At 43.2% G+C, this 14,706-nt stretch overlaps 1 protein-coding gene across 4 annotated transcripts; it reads left to right on the top strand.

Annotated features, from left to right (window-relative positions):
* The first annotated feature begins 313 nt into the window (after positions 1-313).
* KCTD7 (potassium channel tetramerization domain containing 7) lies at positions 314-13,933 on the top strand. Of its 4 annotated transcripts, none has more exons than XM_088066080.1 (6): positions 314-378; positions 2,136-2,243; positions 4,385-4,577; positions 5,232-5,401; positions 6,998-7,176; positions 7,661-13,933. In XM_088066080.1, exons 3-6 carry the CDS (start codon positions 4,434-4,436, stop codon positions 8,035-8,037), a joined length of 870 nt encoding a protein of 289 aa, XP_087922206.1. In that variant the 5' UTR covers positions 314-378; positions 2,136-2,243; positions 4,385-4,433; the 3' UTR covers positions 8,038-13,933. The 4 variants fall into 4 exon arrangements, with proteins under 4 accessions (XP_087922206.1, XP_087922207.1, XP_087922205.1 ...); XM_088066081.1 differs by having other exon boundaries at positions 324-477; positions 2,139-2,243; XM_088066079.1 differs by having other exon boundaries at positions 324-477.
* Positions 13,934-14,706: the final 773 nt, after the last annotated feature.

Genomic DNA, 14,706 nt, shown 5'->3' with positions numbered 1-14,706 from the left:
GATTCTGGATCTGACGGAGTTTTTGCTTTTCCTCCGTTTCTCCGTTGCTGCGTTTGGGATATTTATAAAGCCCGGTGCCCTCACGGCTCTGTGTGCCTTGCCGGAGGAGGATTTCCCCGTCCCTCCCACACGCGGTGCCGGCTGAGGGCAGCGCGGCCGCGCTGCTCCCGAGGCCGCTAATTAACCCTGGCTAATTAACGCTGGGCGTTTCCCTCGGAGCTGCGCGGCACTGAGGGATAACCCCCGGTGCCGCTGCCGCTCCTGGTGCCGCCTGGGCGGCTCCGCCCGCCGGGACCCGGATGGGCCCGTACGTGACGCGGGGCCGCGGCCGCTCCCCCGGGCCGGAGCGGAGCCGCAGCCGCGGGCAGGCACCACCAGGTGAGCGCGGGCGGGGACAGCCGGCCCCGCTCCCCTCATCCCCTCCATCCCCCAAGGGGCTTTCCCCGCGGCCGGGGCTCCGGTACCGACCCGCGGCAGGTGAGGCAGCGGCGGGGAGGCCGCGGGGCTGGAGGGGGTCGGGGGGCGTGAGGGGAGCGGAGGGACCGCGGCCGCGACCATCCCCTCGCGAGCGGTGGCGCCGGTCAGGCTGTCACCCTGGCAAGGCGCGAGGTGACAGTTAATTATTAATTAGTTATGAATGAATTATTGGTTATTTGCCTGACTCTTGGCGTGCCCGCCGCCTGGGTTTGTGCTGCCCCATCCACCCGCTGTGGTGATGTGTGTGTGTGTATGTGGTGCCTGTGCTCCTCACAGCTGTCAGACAGCTCTGAAAACTGGAATTCCAGTGTGAGGGGCAGTGCCAGGCACCAGTGAGTGCAGCCCCAGTGTCCTTCACCCACTGGTCACTCCCAGCCCCAAGCCAGGTGTCCCTAATGTCCTGCTCCTGCCTGGAAGGTCACTGTGATGGGGAGTCTCATTCTACCCACCCACACACCCTGTCTTAGTTCTGAGTGCAAAAGTTGAGTTACGCTGCTCTTTCATCAGACTGTGTGTCGCTGTTTATGACTAGAGATTCTGGGATTTTACAGTCCAGGATTCTCCAGGCCAGTTTATTTCAGCTCAGAGATCCCAGCCCCTCTTGCAGGATGTTTATTTGCTGTTCTGACACTGATTCATTAGAATTTACTGTATCTTGTGTCTTTTCCCTCTGTGTTCATACAAACCTTTTGATCATCTGTGTCTCTTGAAGCTGGTGATGTAGACACTTCTAAATCAAGTCTCATTCTACCCCAGTTTCTCTTTAAAAAGAGGCAGCCTTCCAACAATCCACTTGGTGTCTCCCCAAAAAGCACATCCCAAGGAGTTCAAACAGGAGTTTGTGTGGGACTCCTGTATGATGGGTTCATTCATCAGAACCTTGCTGAAAAAGCCTTTGACTGTATAACCATCATGTCATTTTTTGTTGGCATGTACTTTTTTGGGGTTTGTAACTTTGTCAACACAGGTGCAACCTCAGAAAGTATTTAAGAAAAAGTTCTTTAAACCAATATGGAGAAGTTAAGGGAACAGCAGAGCCTTGAAAGGCTTTTATAAATCTTAGCATCAAGCCAAATTCAAGGGTTGCTGCCATTCCCTGGTGAATGAAGTCAAACTGGCAGGGCCAGTTCATTTACTGAGCTTTCTTTACTGCGTGTGGGACACTATCTGAGCTGTCCCCAACAAAGCTCCAGGAAGCAACCCCTGCTTTTAAATGACAGGTGGAAGGACTGGAAGGAGGCATTTCTAGTAGAGTTGGGTGCTGCTGATGTGTGGTTCAATCAAATATTTGATTTAATGATAATTTTGTTTATTGGTGGTGTTTTCCCATTAACTATCTGTTGATCTAGACCTAGATGCATTTGAAAGTAAAATGGAGATATTTGCTTAGTTTAAATTAATAAATTCTGTAAACTTAATGAGAGATTTAACAAAGGAATATTTCTGCCATAGTTAAAAATAATTATTGCACGTGCTTTAAGTGCAAAGAAGAGGATCAGCCTAGGTTTGGATGGGGCTTAGAGCAACCTGGTCTGTGGATATGGCAGGGGGGTGGAACTGGATATCTTTAAGGTCCAGTTCAACCCAAACTATTCTGGGATTCAGATGGATGTGTTTTCTTCATGAAATGCAGTGATTAACTTCTGCTTTTTTTTTAGAAGGACTCTGCTCCTGTCAGCACAGCTGTTTCACTGCTCCCTGGGTGAACAGGTGAAGCCAGCCTAGAGAGGAACTTCACTCACCTTTTAATGAACGTCAAAAAACAGGTTCAACTTGTCAGTCATTTGTGTTTTTATTGCCACTAAGCTTGTCCTCAAAATCCTGGCCTCATGACGGTCTGCTAAACCTCATTATTGAGGGATTGTTTTGTGTGGATGTTCCGATGGCAGAGAAGGTTGGTACTCCTGACCAGAACGTAATTAGTGCTGTCTCATGGCTATTTTTTTCTTAAACCTTGGTGTCATATTGAAGGAGATTATGAAAGAGGGAGAAAAATCCCTTTTTCTCAGTCCTCTAGCTCTGTTAGGGAAGAGGCCCTTTTTGGTGCAGTGCCAAATGGATGAGCTTACCCCAGAAACCCATTCTGTGGTCAATAATGCTGATATATTTAATGGAGTGAATGTTTATTCACACTACACTCCATTTAAATGAAATCTAGGGGACATCCTTGAAAAATGCAGACAAAGAACACATTTTTCATCAATCTTGTGTTCTTTTAAGTACTCAAAACAGAACTCGAAATAGCAGCCGAAGCACTGGTGTCAAGTGGCAGCTTTATAAATAATACATTCACAGTAAATACAGGCTCACCCTCAATTTTTGACTGTGCATCTTATAAATGCTGTACTGCAAGCTCTTTCTGGTTGATAATTTGTTTACCTCCTTAAAGGAATCCCTAGCAAAATGATCTGTCATTTATATTGTGCCTATTCTTTATCTGTGAGGCATAGCTGAGTTGTTTTGATAATTGATGTCAGAATAAACATTGTTTTAGGACAAATATTAAAATTGTTCATAGGGTGTGGCCCTTCAGAAGCACTTCCATCCTTATTTATCTGCCTGTGCAGTGGACTGGGGTGGAAAAATGATTATGAACTGTAGAGGAGAGAAATTAAATCCCTCTCTGAGCTGAGCCAACCCTCTTGATGAGCTGCAGCTTAAAGAAAAATGTTTGGAACTTCACAGTAGCTATTTATCTGTATTTATTAGAGTGTTAAACAGGATCTAGAATTCATCTCCGAATTTTGGGGGAAGAAGGCTGTGGGCACTCCCACAGAAGTGGAAGCTTTGCTCTGATCAGGTCTATATAAAGTACTTGTTTTGCTCAGGAGCATCCCAGGTCTGTCTGGGTTCATTCTCTCTGAACTCAGTATTTCCTCTGTGAGCTGAGATCTAACAGTGTGCACAATGACTGTTAGCAGAATTAATAAGGCAGAATTTTAAAATTTTATGTCATTTTTTCTTGCTGATTTTGAGGGAAAGCATCCTTTAATCAATAAATAAACGTGCCAGATGTGCTTGTGCAAATAATACTCCTCTTTCTGTATTTTATAGTGATTTTAGAGAAGGTTTGGAGGTAGATAGAGCCTCTGGTAGTGGATTGGCTTTTCTAGGGAGTTGTAATGCTGCTGGAGACATCCTGGGAACAGGGATTTTACATAATGCAGTGTAAGGAGAGCAGCGGGGTTTCTCTTTGCTACTCTGCTTTTTCAGTTACCATTTTTACTGTGCAGTTTGTCAGTGCATCCCATTCTCCCTTTGGGGATGGACCGAGAATCCTTGTAGGTGTTGAATTCAATTGATAATTAGCAGCGTGATAAGGGGAGTTAAATATTTGTGTCTCACGTGCGCGTCCGTGTGTGGTGTGATGTGATGCAGCGGGCAGGGAAACGCCCGCTTTCCCTGGCTGGTGAGAAATCCCGGTTTTTCCCATTTCCCAGGGAATTCCAGCGCCCAGCCGAGCCCTCCCCGTGCCCGCTGCCAGCGAGCGGCTGAAGGTGACAGACGGAGCCGGGTGTCGCGTCCCTGCGCCCCGCCCCTGGCAGGGCCGTGTTCCTGCATCCCGCCCCTGGCGAGGGACAGGCTGGGACAGCGGCCACCCAAATTCTCCCAGCAAATGACATTTTCCTGCAAAGCCGCTCCGGAGCCAATCGCTCCCTGCACCGCGCAGCCAATGGATGCCGGGCTCTTCCCAGCCCCTGCCAGCGGCTCCGCGGCTGGAGGGCCTCGGACCAGCTGTGCCAGCGGCATTCCTGCCCGCAGCCCTCTCCCGGGGCGCTCGGCATCCCTGCGCCTCCTGTTCCCGGGAATAACGCTGCCGCTGGCAACGCTCGGGGTGACGCGGCCGCTGCGGGGAGCGCCCCGCTGATCGGGGTAATTCGGGTAATTAATTTGGGTCTCCCTTCAGCACTGCCACGGCCTCCTACCCAGCAGAGCTGCTCCCCAGAGCCAGAGGGATGGTGGTAGTCACGGGGCAGAACAAAGTGAGTGCCACCCCGGATGATGCCATGTCGAGCTCGGATGCAGAGGATGATTTCCAAGAGCCGGCCACTCCCACCGCCACCCAGGCAGGACAAGCGCTACCTCTGCTGCCTCAGCAGGTAAGAGCTCACCTGTGCTGGGGATGATCACGGCAGCACAGACTGCTCAGGTGCTGAAGAATTCAGGATTTCGTTGTGGATACCCAGCGCACTTAACATGTTGGAATAAAACGAAGTCTCTTGAATTTATTTGAGTAGCTCGGCAGCTTTACTTAAAAGTTCCATCCAGGTTTAGACTTGAGATATGCAATTAAGTGTTTATTCTGGTACTTAAGGCATCTTGGGGTGTGATAGTAAGATTTTAGGCCTGATGTAAATAAATACAAATATTTTCTCAGTGTATAGTATAGTCTGGTTGTGTAAAGGAGCCAGCAGAGTTGACCTGAGATTTCTTCCCTTTTTTTTCTCTGTGTAAGGCTGGGGAAGAGGTTTGGTTTTGTTCTTTCCTTTCCCCAAAAGAGCCAAGAAGAAGCATTAATATCTCAAATATCTGCTATTCCAGCTGAGTGATTTCTGCTGTTTCAGATTCCCAACTACAACTAGACCACTCCCTGATTCCTCCCAGCAGCCAAAGCATCCACATTTTTACCCCTCAAATCTCCCTGATTTGTGGCAGTGGGGCAGGAACCACACATCTGTGGCAAAGCTGCAAGTGCCTTTTGGGAGCTGTGCTGGACAGAAGGCTCCTTCCTGATGTCCTGATTGCTTTTGCAGTTCCCAGAAGTTGTCCCACTGAACGTGGGGGGGATGTTTTTCACCACCAGACTGTCCACGCTGCGCAGGTACGAGGACACCATGCTGGCAGCCATGTTCAGTGGCAGGCACTACATCCCCACGGATGCTGAGGGCAGGTACTTCATCGACAGGGATGGCACCTACTTTGGGTAAGTACAGATCCTCAGGGCGAGCTTTGAAAGTTCTTGCTAAAAACTTATTTTTAAACTTGTTCTTAACCTTTTTTTTTTCCTTCTTCGAGTTAAATTGTATTTGTGCAGCATTTAACGTTACACGCCTTCAAAGCATCAGAGGAGTAACTGCAGTTAAAAACTCTTTGTTGGTTGTGAAATGAGAAAGGAAAAACAACAAATGCTTTGAATTTGTGCATTGTCTCCCTAAGAGTATCTCCTTTCAAGGTATCAAGTTGTTTTGATGGTTTAAAGGAACTGTTTGGTGTTGCTTTACATAGGAAATTCCTTTGCACAGCGCTGGGTTTTAATTGATATTCAGTATCTGCAAGGAAGAAGGAATGGAAGGAATGAATTGAGTATTCCTACACAGTTGAAAATCTGATATTTTCAATTTTTAAACAGGATATAACTGCTAAAAAAAAGCACAAGCCCTTAAAGAATTAATTTTTCTAAATTGTTTGTTGGTTGTGCCATATTCCTTCACCTCCAGGATTCCTTCCTAAGTACTCAGCTTTTATTTTATTTTTAGTTAAACTAACCATGATTACTAATGCACTGTTTGAATTGGGGTGAGATTGCTAAAAAAGGTGATCAGTGTTCATGGGTTCAGGTCTTTGCCCAAAGCACGCATTGCAATTTATCCCAAATTTCTTGTTGCTCCTTTATAAACATTTTCTTGTTTTCTTCAGCAGAGGAACATTGAATTATTTTCAAAGCACTTTTGGGTTGTACCATAATCTGGGACAGAGATAGATTAGGCCACTGTGTTTATTCTAAAATAATTGTTTCTTTACATGAGGCAATTGTTGGAAAATCAATTAATTTGTGATTTTATCAACCTCAATTTGAAATAGAGCTGGAACAGAGAGCCAGGTTAGCATGTGCTGTATCTGTTGTCATTCTAAGATTCCAGTAATGCTTCTTTTATTTGATAAGGTTTTACTGGTTAATACTTACAAAGTGATTTTTTTTTGTTTATTTGATAGGGGTTTTGTTGGTTAATACTTATAAAGTGATTTCTTTCCCTGTCAAAAGATCCTGTTGCTGATCAGTGTTTCAGAACTACAAGGAAATGTTCTTTCTCTTTATTAAAAGTTCTGATTATTATTCTGTAAATGGCCCTGATCTGGGAGGAGAAACCTCCTTTGCAGATGTCCCATCCATTCAGCTGGGTCTGTGTGCAATAAAATGTCCATGAATGTGATTATCTGGGAAAATGCAAAAGTTTATTTTGTCCCAGACCTAAATTTGAAATGCGGTGACCACAGTTTCTTTCCCATGAAACACTCTGGCCTCTTTTGTGTTATAAATGGTTTCCTCCACACTGAGTGTTTGGTTTAAAATCCTCTGATATTTTTTCAAATGAGTTTTGACATCAACTGAGGCAAAATGTGAAACAATGGCTTGGAAACCTGAACATGGCAAACGGTTTTACAAACAAATGTTGGGAATATGGCTCATTTATTTCAGTTACTGTCTCAATAAAGCAAACAATGAATATCCAGCATTTCCTCTCCTGCAGCAGTTTTGGCAGAAATGTGTTTCTTAATGATATTTTTGCCCTTTTTTTAGAGACATACTAAACTTCCTACGATCTGGTGACCTGCCCCCCCGAGAGCGAGTGAGGTCAGTGTACAAGGAAGCTCAGTATTATTCCATAGGACCCTTGCTAGACAATCTAGAGGATATCCAGCCTCTTAAAGGAGAAAAAGTTAGACAAGCTTTCCTGGGCCTAATGCCATATTACAAAGGTAAATAAACAAAGTAGCACTGACTGTTTCTTCTAATGGGATTCCAGTGTTAAATCTCGTGCTTTCAGTCTGCTCTCAGCTCCCAAACTGATCCCATTGCAGCTGGGAAGTTTATTCTGTGTTTTTTGTGCTGTTTGGATCGTTGAGGTCTCCACATCCTGCTGCATCCCAGGGTGTGGATTTCTATGCTTAAAAGGGAGCAAGAGTAGGCAGTAATGTTAATAAATGAGAGGGTTTGTCTCCATTTGTTCTGTCAGGACTTGCAACTGAATAAACTTGGCCTTGCAGCAAGGCCAGATAACTTGGGCATATAATAAGGCCACCAAGTTCACCAGATAACGGAGATTGATCTGATTTTTCTATATTTTGCTGCATGCTGCTGATAACAACAACCACAGTGAAATGTTTCACATGAAATAATTGCTTTTGATCTCTTTTCCTCGTCGATTCGTCAGAACCCTCAAGACTTTGTCTCTTTTTCCAGACCACTTGGAGCGGATAATCGAGATAGCCAAGCTGCGCGCCATGCAGAGGAAGGCCAGGTTTGCCAAGCTGAAGGTGTGTGTGTTCAAGGAGGAGATGCCCATCACTCCCTACGAGTGCCCCCACTTCAACTCTCTGCGCTTCGAGCGCAGCGAGAGCGAGACCAAGCTCTTTGAGCACCACTGCGAGGTGGACGTGTCCTTCGGGCCCTGGGAGGCCGTGGCCGACGTCTACGACCTCCTGCACTGCATTGTCACCGACCTGTCCGCCCGGGGCATCACCGTGGACCACCAGTGCATCGGCGTGTGCGACAAGCACCTCATCAACCACTACTACTGCAAGCGCCCCATCTACGAGTTCAAGATCACCTGGTGGTGAGCTGGGCTGCCTGAGCAGGGCGTGAGGGGACTCCCAGAGGATAAATGTTCTGCTGAAATCGCCTGGTGGTGAGTGTGGTGGCACAGCCAGGGGTGAGAGGACTCCTAGAGGACAGATGTTCTTGGCAGTTGCCTTGCTGCTCACCATTCCTTGGGATCAGCCTGCTGGCAGGGGTTGGGAAAACCTCTGGAAACTTGAAAAACCAGCCTGAAATCAGACCGTTGGCTCAGGTACCTTAACGAGGCACAAAACAAAATCACCTCATGGAAAGGATGGAGGGGAGTGGCTGAACATCTGCTAAAAGGTGCCACCAACCATGTGGCTTCAGGATGGAATTGCAGATTTTTCCTGCGTTTTTGGGAATCTGGGGTGCTACTAAAGCTGACGCTTCAGTTTTATCCTCTTAGAAATGTTTTAGTTCCTCCTTCAACTTTATAAAATTTGAGTCACACCCAGCACAAAGATTCTGGAAATGTCATTTTGATGTACTAGATAATTTAAAAAAAAAAGAAAAAAAAAAAAAGGAGTATTCCCTATATATTATTAATTGTTGTCAGGGTTAAGCTGTATTTCTTTTTTCATTAAGAATCTACATTGTGAATTATAATGTTATACTTCAATTATTTCTGTTGTTATCAAAAGGAATAGCAAATCTGGAATATATTCCTTAACGCTTTTAGGAATAATAACTGTTCATGGAAGACTTGTGCCTGTTTTTAGCCTTAGAAATTCTAAATGTTTACAATATCTACAAAAAAGAGCTCTTTAGAATCAGGTCATTTACAAAGGCTTTTGGTAAATGAGAAAACCCTGTCTGTATGTTCCTATTAGTAGTAGTAAGAGGAATATTTAATGTATATTATTTTATTACTGACTCTTTTTACATTCTGTGATATTAAAGTTTATTTTAGACTTAAAGTCAGATGATATTAGACAAGTGCTTCCTTCACCTCACCTTTTTCAGACAATTAAAACTTAATTTTATCCTTCTTGTTAATCCTTCTTGGTGTCACAGAAGGAGAAACAAAATTCAAACTTCATATTCAGATATTTCTTCACTCTAAAGCAGTAGGAAATTTCTTTCCACGCTGGACGAGGGAGCCACTGCAGCATCATAATTTCTTCAGAAGGTCGTTTTTGTACTTGTGATATGAGCAGCCACATCCCAAATTTCAACTACTGAATTCAGCCCAAAACTGAGAGGGAGAAAAGTCTGAAGATCTTATTGTCTTGTGAGGTACAGAAAACTCCAACATGCTTGAAGGGGCTTCAAAATAATCTTAAAGAGAGAGGAAAAGTAAATATTTGCATCTTGCATTCCATTGGATTAATTAATCCAAGAATATTGCTTAATTAAACTTCTGACCAAAATTCTTTAGAAACATTAGTGGCAATGATCAAAATTCTCCGTTTTCTGAGGCAATTTTTAGAATAACTGTGAGAACATAAGGATCAAACTGTCTTGCAAAAAAGAGACCATTTTTTTGCGTCGTCACCCTTTTAGATATTTAATTTAGGAATGAAATTGTCTCTCTGAGGTGGGTGTCTCCCTACTGATCTCTGCAATCCTTACACAGGATCATTGTCAAGTGCTGAGTTTCAAGGGCAGAGATAAATTTGAATAGAGGGAGTTCTGCACATTTGGATCTAAATTTAAGTTTGTTTCAATTGTTTCCTGAAATAATGGCCTTGATGTTACAGGTTCTTGGAGTTGTGTTTGGCAACCCAAAATTAAAAGTTAAACTGAGACTAAAGTTTCCCTGCAAGGAGAGGGAGATTTGCTTGGTTTCTTTGGCTTTGTTGCCTTCATTTTTTTCTTTCTTTCCAAGGAATCTAAACTGCAAACCACAATTTCTTATAAAATTAAATAACATCTTAAAGCTGAGCTTTGTCTTGACTGCTTGTGCACTTCAGATATTTAAGTTTGGGATTTTCAGATGTTCAAAACTACAGGTACTTACAATTCCAGAATTACAATATTCAGATTACAATGAGAATTGCAGTTTTCCTGCAAATTTCAGTGGGTTTTTTTTTTTTACCACTTCCCATAAATGTATTTACAGAATTCTGGTCGGAATTCCAGCACTCCTTGCAGAAATGGATCACATTTTGATTTTCACAGTGTGTTTTCTGGTTTGGCTTTAGGAATTTCTCTGCTGCTGTTCAGGAGAAGTTGTGATGACAAAATTCCTGTTTGAGTCATTTTTGTTGCTCCTTAATATGAACACTTTGTAACTTTTTCCTGTTTGTTCCTTAAATAATTAAGGAAGGCAACCCAACCAAAAAGAGAAAATGAGAATCTTGGTCTGCATCAGCTGTGTCTTAATCAAAGCTCTCATCCTCCTGAAGTGCAATACTGGAAATGAAAACGTGAATTTAAGCCCACAAGCTTTAATTAGTGCTGGGATTTGTGATTTGTTCAGGTTAACAATATTTTAATTGTTCCAAGCAGTCTTTGTTTACAAGGATTTAGCTGCTCTTGCCCAACCTGTGCTCATTTTTTGGCAGAAGCAGAAGAATTGTGCAGGTGGATGGCAGGGGAGTGTAATCTGAAAACTGGGTTATGTAACGTGATTGATTCTCTTTTCTGGGCCTGTAGCTTTTGAAATCCTACATTTGCAACAAAAAATGGGAGTGGCTGATCTACTAAATCCATGTTTGAGAGGTCTGAGGACTTTTGTATAGAATTGCATCATTAAATTATGGAATACTGCTGCTTTTTTTTTTTTTCCCTTTAGGACTTTTCTTTATATCTGGGCAGACCAAAGTTTTGCTAATACATATTTTTCTGTGCTCCCTTAGCTTTTTTTTTGCCACTTTATAATCTACAGATGATATTGTAGATATCTTTTCCACCCTCACACTCCCAAATCCCTGTGTTTGTGAGCAGTAAATGGTCTCCTGTCCATTTCAATATTGGAGGAATGGTGGGACATTTATTTAAAATACTTTTTTCATTGCTGTGTGTGAACAAAAACATGACATGACCAATTTTTCTAACATTCCCTTTATATCCATTTTGGAGTGGTTTTTTAACAAGGCACAAAGGGAGATCTCATATGAAGTGAGCTGGGCAATTCCACAGCACATCAAATGTTTCTGCATCTGTTTTATGCTTGTGAAATAGGAAGGAGAAAAAAAGAAAATCAAAATAGAAAAATAAGAAGTAGGAAAATAAAATAAAGGAAAATAACCCTTATGAAGCACTCAAAAATGACATGAAAAGATGTTTATGTACAGCAGCCACTTAATGTCTGCTGAGCTCAAGAGTTTAAAAAAATATCTAAAAATAACTTTTGGACTTGGTGTAGACTTTTAACTTGAATACCCAGTATTCTGCACAGGAATCTGAAATAGTCCTTGCTGAACTTCCATCCTCCTCAGAGGAAAGTGAAGGTGCTGCCAGGTTTGATCTGGGAAGTCTTTGTGCCATAAGCAGCTCCTCTGTGGTCCTTGTGCATGTGCTGGCTTTTTAATTTTTATTTTATCCTACAAAGAGGGATCAGTTTCTGCATCAGTGAGGGTGTGAGTTCTTTTTTTTTTTTTTTTTTTTTGGAAGCACTTTGGGTTTAGTTACCTTAAACAAAAGCAGTAAATTATCACAGCAGGAATTTCTGTATCACTCCCTTTTGAGTCATTTTTTTAAGTTTTAGGAATTCTGCTTGGGAGACACCTCAATATGCAAAATACCTGAATTTGTTAATGTGAATATTTTTGACATTTTGTTATTAGTTGTGTAATATTCTTCCCTGAATGTAGCAAGAGTGATAAGGGCTGAGTTAAACACTGGTTTTGTGATAAACCAGCTCATGCCTCATTTGGAAAATCACCCATCCCAAAGTCTGTTAAGGTAATAGGAAAAGCAGGAATCTCCCTCGGCTCCCCACAGTGAGCCCTGAGGATACTCTGGGCTCCTTAATCCACTCCAGGCTCCATTCTTGGAGACAAAGTGGTCACAGGCTCTGCCTCACAGATCCTCGAAGGCAAAACTCAAACACTTGTCTTGAGGAATGCTGATTTGCAGAAGCACCTAAAACTGGTCTTTGAGAATTGTTAAAATTCCAGCAAACTGAAGGATGTGGAGATTTTAAATTTCTCTGATAGCTTTGTTAAGCCCTGATGTGGATATTTTGAACTAGTCTGATGGCTTTGTTAAGCCCTGATCTGCCCTGAGTTGGTGCAATGGATGTTTTATGAAACTGAGGTTGGGCAGTCCTTTTATTTTGGTGTAACTGTGTTTTCCCAGTGAGCTGATTTCCAGTGTGTCCTGAGCACTGGTTTTTGGAAACGTGGAAGTGGGAAGGAATTCATTCCCCAGGGACAATCCTCACTACCTCTAAAGGAAAACTTTGAGGAAAATCCCCACTGCCCCACACCCCCATTTGTTAGATGAGTGTGGGAGGAGATGAGGGCTCTGGGCTGAGCATTCCCAGTTAATGACTCCAACTGGATCCCCTGTGGTCCTCAGCCCCTTCTCTAACCTTTCACAGCTACAATTCCACATGCAGCAAATTTATCTCTTCTCTGCTGCACCCTCAGATTTGTTTGCCAGGTGAATATCAGCCTATTTCAAACTCATTATTAAACTAATATTTTAATACTGCAGTATGGTGACTGTTAGTTGCTAAAGAATGTTATTCATAAAATCTCATTACTCTCAAAAATACCTGAATAAATGGATTAAACTAACAGAGAACTTTAATTTCATTCTTCTGCTTTATTTTTTTTTTCTAATGACTGTTAAGAAATAAAAACCCTTACTTCTTTTAAGGGCTTACATAAGAATATGTATTCAGCCTGAGAACTGTACTTTGGGAGCTGAGAGCCTTGCTGTGAGCTGCATGATCCCTCATGATTTTTTTTTTTACCCCTAAAAAGCTAATAATTAAAGGCTTTGTAGCTTCATTTGGCATTTGCAAGAACTGGGAGCCCTTGTTCTCAGGTTTCTGCTCACTGCTTATATAGAGATGATAAGGACATGATGAGGGGGATGATGGAAGTGGCAGCAGGGAAGAATTCCTGTCAGAGCAGGTTGTTCCCATTGCTGAGTTGTTCTTTGTGTTTGGTTTCAGCTCTCGTGTTGTGTCAGGCACAGGAACATCCACCCCATTTGTGTGTAAATCCATGGTGTTGGGGTTCTGGGAGATAACAGGCAGAGAAAACCCAGTGGCTGTGGGTCACAGCAGTGACAAGTGAGGTGGCTGCAGGGTCACACTGCTTGAATCTGGTTTAGAGCTGGATCTTCCTTTCTGCATGGCAAAGAAATCACAACTGCCTGGCAGGTAAGGGAAGATTTCAGAGCAGACACTGCAGAAAAATGATCTCTTAACTAATTCTAAACTCTGGGATAGATTTCTTTCACTTTTTTTAATGACTGCTTTACCCTGGACGATTTATAGACCCCGCTGGCTTAAAGTTGTGCTTAGCATTACTGAGCCCTGAAGATGTTTTCAGGTTTTTCACACACAGCACAGAGGACCCAGGATAGTTTTAAGTTTTGGGCTATGAAAATAAAACCAACTCTCCAGTCTTTATCTTTCTGCAAATAAGCTGATTTCAGAGGATAATTCTGTTCTGTTATCTCCTGTATATAATTCTCTAACTGGAAATCGCTTTCCAGAACAGCAGTTCATAGTCATTTTACTTACACAAGCTTAGTATAAGTTTACCTCCACTTTCACTGTGACTTTTATAAATGGATTTTGTTTTGCTGAATTATAAATTGTATGTGTCTATGCATTGTAACCTGTAATGCCTTTGAAAATCCAGCCTGGATGCTAATGATCAGGGTTTGGAATTATCTCCAAATGTGTTTTGTTAATAATTATCTTGACGTGTGATGTTCAATACTGTGAGTGCTGCAGTGTATTGTTTCTTAATACTTTTGACTTTTCAGTTCAGGCAATATATACTCCATATGTTTTTTATTTAAAACACATAGAAGAAAACGTGGATATAAAGGTTGTGTTGTGCAATAAAAGATTATGATACTGAAAACTGCTGGAATTCTGGCTCATCTGGTCTGGAGCCACTGCAGTGCTTTTCCTCACCTTCCCTGGGATCTGAGTGTGCTTTGCCTGACTGCAAATGAAAATTAAGACAGGAATCTCTGTCTCGGGCTGCTTTAAAGGCATTTAGTCGTCTATCATCACTTCCTGAGCAGAAGGCACTTGTGCAGCGTGTGCTGCCTGCCCGGGGACACCGACCGCAGCAGATCATTCCAGGGATTGCAATTCCATCCCTCCTCCCCAGCCATTCCTGTGACAGCACAGGCACGGCCCCAGCAGCTGCCCCTGGTTCTGCAGTGCTCAAAAAGAACCTTTCTGCCTGTGTTCAGGAGAGTTTTCCCCTAGTTCTGAAGTTATTTCCTTGCTGTCCATCTGTCCTGCTGAAGGGCTCCCTGTCTCACAGCGGGATGTCCGTGCTGAGAATAAAGAAAAAAAGAGGGGAGAAAAAAAAAAAGAGATGGAAACCAGTACACAACACTGTGCAACTGAGCATGGAAAGAGGAGTTTGAAACAGCAGCGCTTATTTTAGTATTTCCAATAGGCAGCTCTGGGGTGCTCGTGTGCGGCCAGGGCCGGGCCTTGGAGCCGGTGCGGGATGCGGAGAAGGAAGGGAGGCTGCAGTGTGGGAATTCGCTCCGCTGGGAGCGCAGATAACAAAAAG

Source organism: Pseudopodoces humilis, chromosome 23, assembly GCF_049639895.1.
Source record: "Pseudopodoces humilis isolate 2021_Gansu_Grassland_sample_001 chromosome 23, ASM4963989v1, whole genome shotgun sequence".
Taxonomy (NCBI): domain Eukaryota; kingdom Metazoa; phylum Chordata; class Aves; order Passeriformes; family Paridae; genus Pseudopodoces; species Pseudopodoces humilis.
This window is presented reverse-complemented; position numbering and strand designations above follow the sequence as displayed.